The following is an 11,981-nucleotide window of genomic DNA, read 5'->3' as shown; positions in this document are numbered from 1 at the left end:
ATGAATCGGCTTAGGGCGGCGATCCGACCCATTAGTCTTTGCACGGCCTTCACGCTGTCTACGACGGTGATGTCTTCGACAGCCCTGATTTTATCGGGGTTATCTTTATTCCCCGATGTGATACCATGAAGCCGAGGAACTTGCCCGAACCGACCCCGAAGGCACATTTTTCGGGGTTGAGCTTCATTTTGTATTTCCTCAGAATCTCGAACGTTTCCTGCAAATAAATTAAATGGTCCTCTACGCGCAGGGATTTGACTAACATGTAATCAATATAAACCTCCATTGATTTTCCTATTTGTTCTTCGAACATTTTATTCACTAGGCGTTGGTAAGTGGCCCCTGCGTTTTTTAGCCCGAAGGGCATCACATTATAACAATACGTTCCATATTTGGTGACAAATGAGGTTTTTTCCTGGTCCTCCGGGTTCATCTGTATTTGATTATACCCAAAATAGGCATCGAGAAAAGTGAGGATCTCGTGGCCGGCCGTGGCATCGATCATGCGATCGATGTTGGGCAACGGAAAAGAATCTTTGGGGCATGCTTTATTCAAATCCTTATAGTCCACGCACATTCTAAGTTTGTCCCCTTTTTTAGGGACTACAACTACGTTGGCTAACCATTCGGGATATTTTACCTCCCGAATGGACCCTATTTTGAGAAGTTTGGTTACCTCGTCCTTTATGAAGGCGTTCTTTCTATCGGACTGGGGTCTTCTTTTTTGCTTCACCGATCTGAACCTATGATCCAAACTTAGCTGATGCGTCGTTATGTCCGGCGGGATCCCTGTTATATCTAAATGGGACCAAGCGAAATAATCGATGTTATTGATAAGAAATTGAACGAGTTTCTTCCTGAGTTCAGGGCTCAACCCCGTCCCCAAGTATACCTTTTGCTCGGGCCGGCGCTCGATTAATATGACTTGCTCTGGCTCCTCGATTGTCGATTTTGTGGCGTTGTAGTCATCGGGAATTACGAAAGATCGAGGGAACCTTTAGTCTCCCTCCTCTTCGACTTTCTGATTGTCTGGCTGGGTTGAAGTCGCTGTCTATGATTGATATTTGGTGTCCCGTTCTCCTTCCGGGCCCGATCCTTTTATCGGTGAAAGTGAGGACATTGGTTTGGCTTCGTCGACGGCGAACATTTCTTTTGCGGCTGGTTGTCTCCGCATACAGTTTTGACATCTCCCAATGCCGGAAATTTGAGGACCTGGTGTAGGGTAGAAGGCACGGCTCTCATGTTGTGGATCTATGGCCTTCCGAAAAGGGCGTTATACCTCATATCGCCTTCGATCACGTGAAACTTTGTTTCTTGGACAGTTCCGGCCACATTTATTGGTAAGGCTATCTCCCCTTTGGTGGTTTCGCATGCCATATTGAACTCGTTCAGGACCAGAGTTGCAGGTACGATCCGATCCTGCAGGCCGAGCTGCTCTACTACCTTCAATCGGATGATATTGGCCGAGCTACCTGGATCGATCAATACACGCTTAATTTTAGTTTTATTTACGAGTACGGATATTATCAGTGCGTCGTTGTGAGGTTGGATGACCCCCTCTGCGTCTTCATCACCGAAGGACAAAGTCCCCATGGGTGCGTAATCTTGAGTCCGAGATCGCTTTTCCCTCACCATCGATGTTTTTGTGCGCTTAAGCATCGGTCCTCGGGGGGTATCGGTGCCGCCGATGATCATGTGGATAACGTGCTGTGGTTCTTCTTGCTCGTTCTGCTTGCTGAAATCCCTACTTCTAAAATGCCTCTTTGCCCTATCACTCAGAAACTCCCGAAGATGCCCTTTGTTAAATAGGCGAGCTATTTCCTCTCTTAGTTGCTTGCAATCTTCTGTTCTGTGGCCATGGGTACCATGATATTCGCACGTTTGATTGGGATTTCTCCGGGCAGGATTGGTTTGCATTGGTCGAGGTCATTTAGTGTCTTCGATACGTCCGATGGCCGACACGAGAGCGGATGCGCCAACGCTGAAGTTATATTCTGATAATCGAGGTGCTTCTATAGGCTCGGCATATTTGTCGAAGCCTCTCTTACTCATAAGCCCCCGAGAATTTTATCCCCGATCAATTCTTTGACTGTTCTGAACTGCGCTGCGTGTTGAACCATTATTTTCTCGATCGGTGACGTACGGTCGATATCGGTCTCTGTTTGACCTTTGCTCTCTGTCGATCTGCTTTTGATTAATACTGCCCTGTTCTGATGAACAGGTCCGTACGGGGTCCCCGACTGATCATCCTCGACCCTAATTTTCGATTGATATCGGTTGTGCACATCTGCCCAAGTTACCGCCGGATACTCGATCAAATTTTGCTTCAGCCGATGTGATGCTGTCGAACTTAGCTCGTTCAACCCTTGGGTGAAATCTTGTACGGCCCAGTCGTCGGTGACCGGGGGTAATTCCATGCGTTCCATTTGAAATCGGGATACGAATTCCCTCAGCATCTCTCCCTACCTTTGCTTTACTTTGAAGAGGTCTGATTTTCTCGTTGCAACCTTTATGGCTCCAGCATGCGCTTTTACGAACGAATCTGCTAACATGGCAAAAGAATCAATGGAATTTGGTGGTAAATTGTGGTACCAAATCATAGCTCCTTTCGAGAGGGTCTCCCTGAAATTTTTCAATAGCACGGATTCGATCTCATCATCTTCCAAATCGTTGCCTTTTATGGCACACGTGTAAGAGGTGGCATGTTCGTTAGGATCGGTCGTACCGTTATATTTGGAAATTTCGGGCATACGGAACTTTTTGGGGATTGGCTTCGGTACCGCACTCGATGGAAAAGGCTTTTGTGTGAATTTTTTTGAATCAAGCCCTTTTACCATTGGTGGAGACCCCGGGATTTGTTCGACCCTGGAATTATACGTTTCCACCTTCTTGTCGTTGGCTTCGACTCGTTTTGTGAGTTTCTCAAGCAATTTAGTAATTCCGGGAGTAGTCCCCAATTCTCGCTCGTTAGACTTTACTATGGCGGGCTCTGTTCTGGGGGTGACCTCTCGAAGTAACCCCTGCCGGACCTCTCGAAGTGGATTGGAAACCGGCCTGCTTTGTGCTTGAGTTTGGCTCTGTAGCCGAGCTATCGCTAATTGCTGGGCTTGCAATATCTCGAAAATCATGCGTAAGCTGGCCCCGATCTCCTCTGGGTTTTGGGTGTCTTGGGCTACGGATCGAGCACCGCCCTGAATGCTTCTTTTCGGTTCAGAACGCTGGTTTGCTTCCAAAGCAATTTGTGAATTGACATCTAGTGGTATTTCGGCTCGAATCTCGGGTAGTGCCAAGTTGTTGGTTTTATCTTGAAGACCAGCTTCGTAATCGGTCGGTGAAGCCATTCGGTCGGTGGCTATTCGTAGCTGAACCTGAATTGAAGGTGTTTTCGAAAATAAGTGACCATTGTTATCCTCGGCCCAACGGTGGGCGCCAAACTGTTTACCTGATAAATGGATAGAGTTGAATTTATACGCAGTTCCGAAGATATGTGGTACAACTTAATACAGAACGCTAAGATAAATAAAAGGATGAATATAGGTTGGAGAAAACGTAATCCAGGCAAATCAATTATGAACAGTGAATTTAGGATTTTACAAAATAGAATCAATCTCAGAAACTAGAAAGATCACTCTTTTCTTATTGAGAAAATAATACAGTTTGTGACAGTCTAAGTCCCCAAAAAAGGATCCCTTACAAGAATGATAAACTAGCCCTTTTATAGTGAAGGGGTTTGGCTATAAGTATAATAAAATAAACATTCAGTGGGAGACCCATGATAAATCAGCTTTTTCATAATTTCTGCCAAGATTCTCTCTAGTGGGATTACAACGGCTTTTGTCTGCGAGCTCGATCTTGCTTAGAATCCTCGATTTTGGTTCGAGCTTGATTTTGGCTCGAACTCGTGATCTTGGTTCGAGCCCTCGGATGGATTCTAGGTCGATGTAGGTTGGTTTTTGGATTATCAGCACGATAGATCTACCCGCGCCATGGTTCGAGTTTGATTATGATATCGATCTCAACACGGACCGGCCTCCCCGGGCTCTAGGTTAGTTCGTGCCCTCCTTCGGGATCTTACTTCGATATACCATCCTTCGAACCGTACCGAACATGCCAAGGCTGAAATCCATTTCGACCGTGTATAACTTTGTCCACCCAAAAATATTGTCTTTCGTTTTTTTTTTGGGCCTACTGATCCTATGCCTTGGTTTTAAGAGCCTGATAACTAGTACTTTAATGGTAATACAAAATGTACATTGGTATTTGTTTTTTTATGTGCATAATATTCTCCTATGTCTGAGGATAGTTAAGAATTCTTCCATCTTTTTTTTTCTTTTAGGCTGATTCAATGGTGAAGGAGATAAGTTGAGATATGTCTACATTCCGTGAATGCAATAAGATGGAATCTTATACTATTATACCATCTTCCAATCTTTCCCAATACTTCAAAATCTACTAGTCGTAGATGGAAAAAAGTAAAAACTCAATCATCCAGTATTTACACCACATTAGTTTACTATGATTAAGTAAAAAAGTGAGGTATAAAAAATATAGCATTAATTAACTATTGTTAAGTGAGTGAATAGTGATAATAGTATATATATAAAGATACATATTATATATCCATTAAATTGGTACAAATACTATTTATGAATAAAGTTTTTTGCCGCTATGAATCTATAGTCTCACCTAATAAAGTGTACCCTCCGGCCTCCTTCCAGGAATATATGCATGGACTTGGACCACCACTTGCCTAACTACTTACTATGTCACATTGTCACGTAGTTTAATTAGTTACTTGAAAGTTGAAATTATAAGTCAATTCATTTACCACTTTTATCTCCTGCACAGTAATTATCATGCGAAAACTAACCGTTGGATGTTAGAGGAAGCTTTTGGTTTTTCTTTTTTCTATTATTTTTTTCCTTTTTAAGGAACTGCAAACTACTAGTAATGGTAAGTAATCTTGCATCGTGAACTTCTTATCCCATGATGTAGGAATCCAAAAGGGGGACATCCCAGACATAATATTGTTACTGTTTCTATTAGACTTCTTGCACTCCAAAAATGCAATGAATGTTACATTTGTATTTGGATTTGTGTAATTTTGAATCACCTGTCATAATATCAGAAGTTTCTCTTATCTCAAAAAGACTTAACACTTCATATATACTTCGCTCCCGTTTGGCTATAATTTTTGGCTTCATTTTTTCAAAAATAATAATAATTAGAAACAGTGTTTTTTAAAAAAAATATGATGATGTTTTGAAAAAAAAAGATTTCAAAAATTTTCAAGTTCCCAAAAACTGGTTTAGGGCAGTTTTTGGATAAAAAATTTTCTTCCAGTCACAAAACTTCAACTTTTCTTCAAATAAAATGCATATTCAAACACAACTTCAATTTTAAAAAAAAATATTTTTTAATTTTTTTTTTCAAGTTTCAATCAAATTTATTGGTTTTTGCTAAGAAATGGCTAGGAAACAATTGTCTTTGCTTCTTTTATACCGACGTCAGGTCCAGTGTATTCATGATAATACTAGCAAATTAAACTGGCTCAGGGATTTCCTTTTCCTGTTTCATGGGCATGTGATTCATTTATGTCACCGACTCCAAACTCCAAAATACTAATGGTTCTATGTATAGTATGTGTATGTGTAAAGTAAAATTGCACCGGCCATCACGCCTTAGTTTTTTTTTCTTTTTGAAATTTGGTTCAAATATAAATATTATATTCGGGATAAAATTACTTTTATCGATATTTATATTAAATTAATAAATGCAGGATATATATAAACACGATACACCTAAGTATTTAACTTATATATATATATATATATTACATGCCTTTTAAAGATTTTGTACAACCTTAAAAAGGACAATTTAATTGCCATAATCATTAGTGTATTTATTAAGTCTACTCATTATGCTTCTCTTAAAAATTCCACTTAATTAATTTTTCGTTGAAACAGTAAGAATAGATTTGAAAAAAAAGTAACATATGATTACTTATTTTTATAAAACATCAAATACTTTGAAGCAGATATAAATTATCGAAATGACTAATATTTTTGAGGTTGGACGGAGTAGATAAATTTATTTATTATAAAAAATCTCAATTATATATATGTAACTCTAAGGCGGTGGCCAGTGAGTGTGACACACGGAATTGAACATGATCCTAATGTCCCAAATCCCTTTTTGGTGGTTTGTAGACTAGTAGTACTCCTTTTCTCGCAATTTATGTAACTCGAATTTCTCGAGTCATATTTTTTAATTTTAGACGTGAATTTGAATATAAAATTTTTAAGGGTTTTGAAATAAAATCTATATATTTAAAAGCTATTATAAGTCAAAATAATTTAAAATTTAAAATATCTAAAAAGAATATAAAAAAATTACAAAAAAAAAGCTCATTTGACTCTCGAAATTCAAATCCCGCATCATAATTGGGAGTAGTTGTTTAGTTCGGGGAAAAAAATGAATCAAATTTTTAGACATTGTTTTTCACAAGTACTGGAGAGGTTCTGAAATCATTAATATTCCAGCCCATTTCCTACAAAACTTAGGCGGATATATATGTTTTATGTTTGACTGTTTGTTGAAGTCAAACATAAAACATACTTATATATCAGATGACGTCACGTATAAGAAAAGATCAAGCTCCAGCCTCTATTCATTATTAAATTCAAATTGAACGTACTTTGATTGCTTAATTTTGATTAGTTTAAGGTAAACTTGGATGATTTATTATCCTTCGATCCCCTGCTGCACGCATGTGCCATGCTTTGTTTTGATTCAGAGAGTTTCTTAGAAGAAGAAAAAATCCAATGTTCAAAAGGACTAATTTGAAACACAACGTGGTCAATCTAAATTTCATAAGTTCTGATCCTAGTCTGTTTAACCTTTTTTTTTGTTGCTTTATTAATCATCTCAGTCGTTCCCATTTGTTTGTGGACTGAAAGATAATCACGGCAATACTTTTGACCTACCTCTATTTATATCTCATACTCAAAAAGAATTCTAGATTTAACTGTATAGAATATATTTGGATATACACACAGAGAGAGAGAAAAGCGGCTAATTTGACTATTTTACTTGTCATTGAAATCCAAGCTGAAGAGGTATCGTCCTATTTCTATTAATGTGAATCCTATTACTCCTTACGTTTCAATTTAGATGAGATAGTTGGACTCGACACGAAATTTAAGAAGAAAAAAAAAGATTTTTAAAATTTGTGGTCTTAAAAGCTTAAGGGGTAAAAGATTTGTGAGGCCATGACATTTGTGTGGTTATAAAAGTTTCTCACGGGTAAAATAAAGAGATTAAAGTTAAATTATTTCCAAATTTAGAAATATGTCATTTATTTTGAAACAGATTAAAAAGAAAAGTATCTCATCTAATTTGAAACAGAGGAGTACTATTAATGGATAAATTAAATGTGTTTGAAAATAAAACTCTTTTATAGCGATAGGGAAGGGAACGCTACCTTAGCAAGAGAGATAAAGACAACGAACAAGAATATAGATGATCAAGTTGCATGCAAGTTTGTGAAGGTTGGTGGATGGCTTCACCAAACCTATTCTACTTATAGGTCCTACAAAGGTAGATGGAATTCATATTACAAATTTCTTGGTACTCTCATGCATTATTAATTGAAATTTCATGTGGCAAATTTCCATTTCTTTGTGGTCATATTAATTAGTTTGAAAACGGGAGAAAGGTAGAGAAAGAACTCTCGTTTTCTTGGTGACAAAAATATATAGTAAATGTTTCCTTATATTTGTGATTTTTACTAAGAGACCTAATTGAAATCTTTCTAATTAATAAAGATATCTTTTTTAAGGTAATAAAATATCTTATGCAATATTCGATTCAGTAAATCTACAAAAATATTACGAGTCTGAACACACTTCAACTTTGATTGACTCATTAATAGACTTTCAATGCGCTTTCCAAGTTCTAAGCTTTTATTCAAGAATATGAACTATGATGATCTTGAATCGGAAGCATTACATCTTGTGCAGACTTAAATAGAAAAAATAAAGATCAATACATTAGATACTTTACCAAACTACATATTCTAGGATTTATTAACTTTCATGTCCGCATATACATTGTTAATAAATTTTTTATAGGATTTGAAAGCGCCAATACACCAAAATATTTTTATCCACACATTTATTAGTTTTAAGTGAAATTATCTAGTTCTTCATCTCGATCTCAATATAATTAGGATTCTTTCCCTCATTGCTTATAAGTCAGGGTACCATCTTCAAGTATAAGACAAGTAAATTCATTGTAGAGATTTTCTTATACCATCAACAATTTATCTTTTTCATTAATAACAACAATTACAGCAGTAATCAAGATCAGATTAGGATTTAAAAATTAATAATCACCCTGGCTTCTTTTTTCCAGGCTACAAAAAGCCCGAAACCAACAACCCAGCCCGGCCCATGGCCCACATAAGGTGGTTGGTAAATACAAGCCAATTGTAGTACTGTAGTAGTAGCAGTCCATATCTTCACCACTAATTAATTTTCTTTTCCACTAAATATTTTGACAAAAGTGAGCATCCTCCCCTTCCAATCAAAATGTTGTGAGTTCGAGTCACCCCAAGAGCAAATGTGTGAAGTTTTGGAGGGAGGGAGCCGAGATTTTATCGGAAACAGCCTCTCTACCCCAGAATAGGGGTAATGTCTGCGTACAAACTATCCTCTCCAGACAGCACTAGTGGGATTACACTGAATTGTTATTCCAATAATAAAATTGGATAATAGTATAATCATGTGGATATATTATCCCTTCTCACCCACCCCCACATTTCCTACCCGTTAGATCAGTACCCCACACTTCATCAACGGGTAAGATTATCTAACCAAAACCCAACCACCTTAATTAGTCAGAAGGCCACAAGGACGGCACGTGAGCAATGGATGTTAAGACTAAAGGTCTATAAATAGGACTCCAATGTCTAAGGTTAAGACTCGCAAGCAGTTGGCGAACCAAAAATACAAAGAGGTTTTTCTTTGAAGGGGTAAAAGTTTGCTCCTTCCAACGTATTTTGAGAACCTCTTTTCTCTGTTCAGTTCGCTGTTGGGTTTCTTCTTCTCCACTTTTTATTGAGGTATTTTTTCAGTTTCGCTAGTTGAATAACTAAGTCTTTCTGTGTTTTCATGGGTTTTCTTGCTGGGTTTTGTGACAGATCTGGGTGTTTTGTGCTTAGTTCTTTGGGTTTGGCCATAATATGGTGGTTTCTTATCTTGACCATGTGGGGGTTTTGAATTTATGAAAGTTTGTGTTTGGTCTGGTCTGTTTATGGTTGATTATGCTTGAACTTGGGTGTTAGGAACATGGATGGGAAGGAAATGTATTTTGAATCTGGAAATGAACGAAATTTCCTGTTTGAATTTAAGATTAATTTGTCTTTTGAAATGCTTTTGCTCTAAAAAAATCCTTTCTTTAAACTGAAATTTTGATCGTATCAAGTCTGAACTCATGTTTGGTGTTGTATATCCGTTTTCTCTGTTTTTGGTTATCTTCTTTCTTCTTTGTGGTATGATTCGATTATCTTTTTGTTAATAAAATTAACTAGTAATTAGAACTTAGAAGTAGTTGATTGATCTGATAAAGATTGTCTTGCAAGAGTACCAGCTACATGTTTGCGAATATGCCATTTGCCAACTTTAGAGTGGAAGAATCTAGCTGAACTCTAATGCTTTTGAAAAGTCGTAGACCATTATCGAAATAAATGGTCCAGCTTGATATTCTTACAGACAAAAGGAGGATTCTTTGGACATTTGCTTTAATTTTGTCAGGATTTGGACGAATCACTTTAGGTGATACTATATGATAGGAATAACTCTTTATTGGAGAATGTTTTGCATAGAATCTCCTTGGTGTTGCACTATCTGTTAGTAACTCTTGTTCTTAGAAATATGGACTTTTAGCAAGTTGGAGAATATTTGCACTGATACCTTCCTTGTAGCGTCAGTTTCTCAGCATTTACCGTTTGTTATGTGAAGAAGTTGCACTAATGCTCTGTATTAAGTATGTTTCAGCTTTTATTTCGTTTTGTTTTAGCAATTGTAGCTTCTATTTTTCTCTTTATTGTAACTTATGTGGAGTAATCTTCTTACAGAATGGAAACTTTCCTATTTACCTCCGAGTCTGTGAACGAGGGTCACCCAGACAAGCTCTGTGATCAGATCTCTGATGCAGTTCTTGATGCATGCCTCGAGCAAGATCCTGAGAGCAAGGTTGCCTGTGAAACTTGCAGCAAGACCAACTTGGTCATGGTCTTTGGTGAGATCACAACCAAGGCTAATGTAGACTATGAGAAGATTGTGCGTGACACATGCCGTAAAATTGGATTCGTTTCCGATGATGTTGGTCTTGATGCCGACAACTGCAAGGTCCTTGTATACATTGAGCAGCAAAGTCCTGATATCGCTCAAGGTGTCCACGGCCATCTGACTAAACGCCCTGAGGAGATTGGTGCTGGTGACCAGGGGCACATGTTTGGGTATGCCACAGATGAGACCCCTGAATTGATGCCTCTCAGCCATGTGCTCGCAACTAAACTTGGTGCCCGCCTCACTGAAGTCCGCAAGAATGGTACCTGCCCCTGGTTGAGGCCTGATGGCAAGACCCAAGTTACTGTTGAGTACTACAATGACAATGGTGCCATGGTTCCAGTTAGGGTCCACACTGTTCTCATCTCCACTCAACACGATGAGACCGTTACTAATGATGAGATTGCGCGCGACCTTAAGGAGCATGTCATCAAGCCAGTCATCCCCGAGAAGTACCTTGACGAGAAGACAATCTTCCACCTTAACCCATCTGGCCGCTTTGTTATTGGTGGACCTCACGGTGATGCTGGTCTCACTGGTCGTAAAATCATCATTGACACCTATGGTGGTTGGGGTGCCCATGGTGGTGGTGCTTTCTCCGGTAAAGACCCAACCAAGGTTGACAGGAGTGGTGCATACATCGTAAGGCAGGCTGCCAAGAGTATTGTAGCTAGTGGGCTTGCTCGCAGATGCATTGTGCAGGTTTCTTATGCCATCGGTGTGCCTGAGCCATTGTCAGTATTTGTTGACACCTATGGCACTGGAAAGATCCCCGACAAGGAAATTCTGAAGATAGTTAAGGAGAACTTCGACTTCAGGCCTGGAATGATTTCCATTAACTTGGATTTAAAGAGAGGTGGCAATGGAAGATTCTTGAAAACTGCTGCCTATGGTCACTTTGGACGTGATGACTCCGATTTCACATGGGAAGTTGTCAAGCCCCTCAAGTGGGAAAAGCCCCAAGACTAAGTTTCTGCAGGGCAGTGTTGCCTATGTTTTTGTTCTTTGATGTTTGCTTGTGGCTCTAGAATCCCCCGTGTTTGCTCGTCTTTGTACTTCTTTTTACCCTTGTTTATTTTTTTCATTGTCCTGTTTCTAATGTGTTGGATATCTTGAGCCTTAGAAGATAAAAGATGCACACTATTATACATTAAAATTAGTGCATTTATTCCCTGGTGTTCTTCAGAAAATATATTGAAAAAAGATGCCAAATGATCGATGCAAATGATGTAGTTGTGCATTAGGGAAGCAGCTGTACTGTTTACTTATATGTTCATTCGTTTGCTGACAATGAAATTACTGTTAAGTTCCCTTAAGTTTGTCCCATCTTTAGTACGGAGTACTTGATTAGTGAATGAAAATTCCTTTAAAAAGTCAACGTTTAAAGGGTAAATTTCTTTCTAATCGCTTGACCTACAGTGGGTACTTGAACAAGGTTGGATTAGTATCCATATGTTTCTTTTGCATGTTATTTTAGGATCACTATTCAAAATATGTCCACTTTCCATGTGTATAGCTACTTTTATAATCGCTAGGCAAAGCTGACTGTTATCTATCAACAAAATCTTCACAAATTGACGCACCTTTCAAAATTCAAAGATCGAAGCATATGACTATTCTTAGGGATTT

At 38.4% G+C, this 11,981-nt stretch overlaps 1 protein-coding gene across 1 annotated transcript; it reads left to right on the top strand.

Moving 5' to 3' along the window:
• The first annotated feature begins 8,965 nt into the window (after positions 1-8,965).
• LOC104087158 (S-adenosylmethionine synthase 1) lies at positions 8,966-11,668 on the top strand. Its single transcript, XM_009591561.4, has 2 exons — positions 8,966-9,124; positions 10,139-11,668. The coding sequence occupies exon 2, from the start codon at positions 10,140-10,142 to the stop codon at positions 11,319-11,321; it is 1,182 nt and encodes a 393-aa protein (XP_009589856.1). The 5' UTR covers positions 8,966-9,124; position 10,139; the 3' UTR covers positions 11,322-11,668.
• Positions 11,669-11,981: the final 313 nt, after the last annotated feature.

The sequence above is a fragment of the Nicotiana tomentosiformis genome, chromosome 1, assembly GCF_000390325.3.
Source record: "Nicotiana tomentosiformis chromosome 1, ASM39032v3, whole genome shotgun sequence".
In the NCBI taxonomy this organism is placed as follows: Eukaryota; Viridiplantae; Streptophyta; class Magnoliopsida; order Solanales; family Solanaceae; genus Nicotiana; species Nicotiana tomentosiformis.
The sequence above is the reverse complement of the archived record's forward strand: the minus strand, read 5'-3'. Positions and strand labels throughout refer to the sequence as shown.

Bases quoted from the DNA above. Each gene is read 5' to 3' on its own strand.
- LOC104087158 (XM_009591561.4), top strand. From the start codon at position 10,140: ATGGAAACTTTCCTATTTACCTCCGAGTCTGTGAACGAGGGTCACCCA.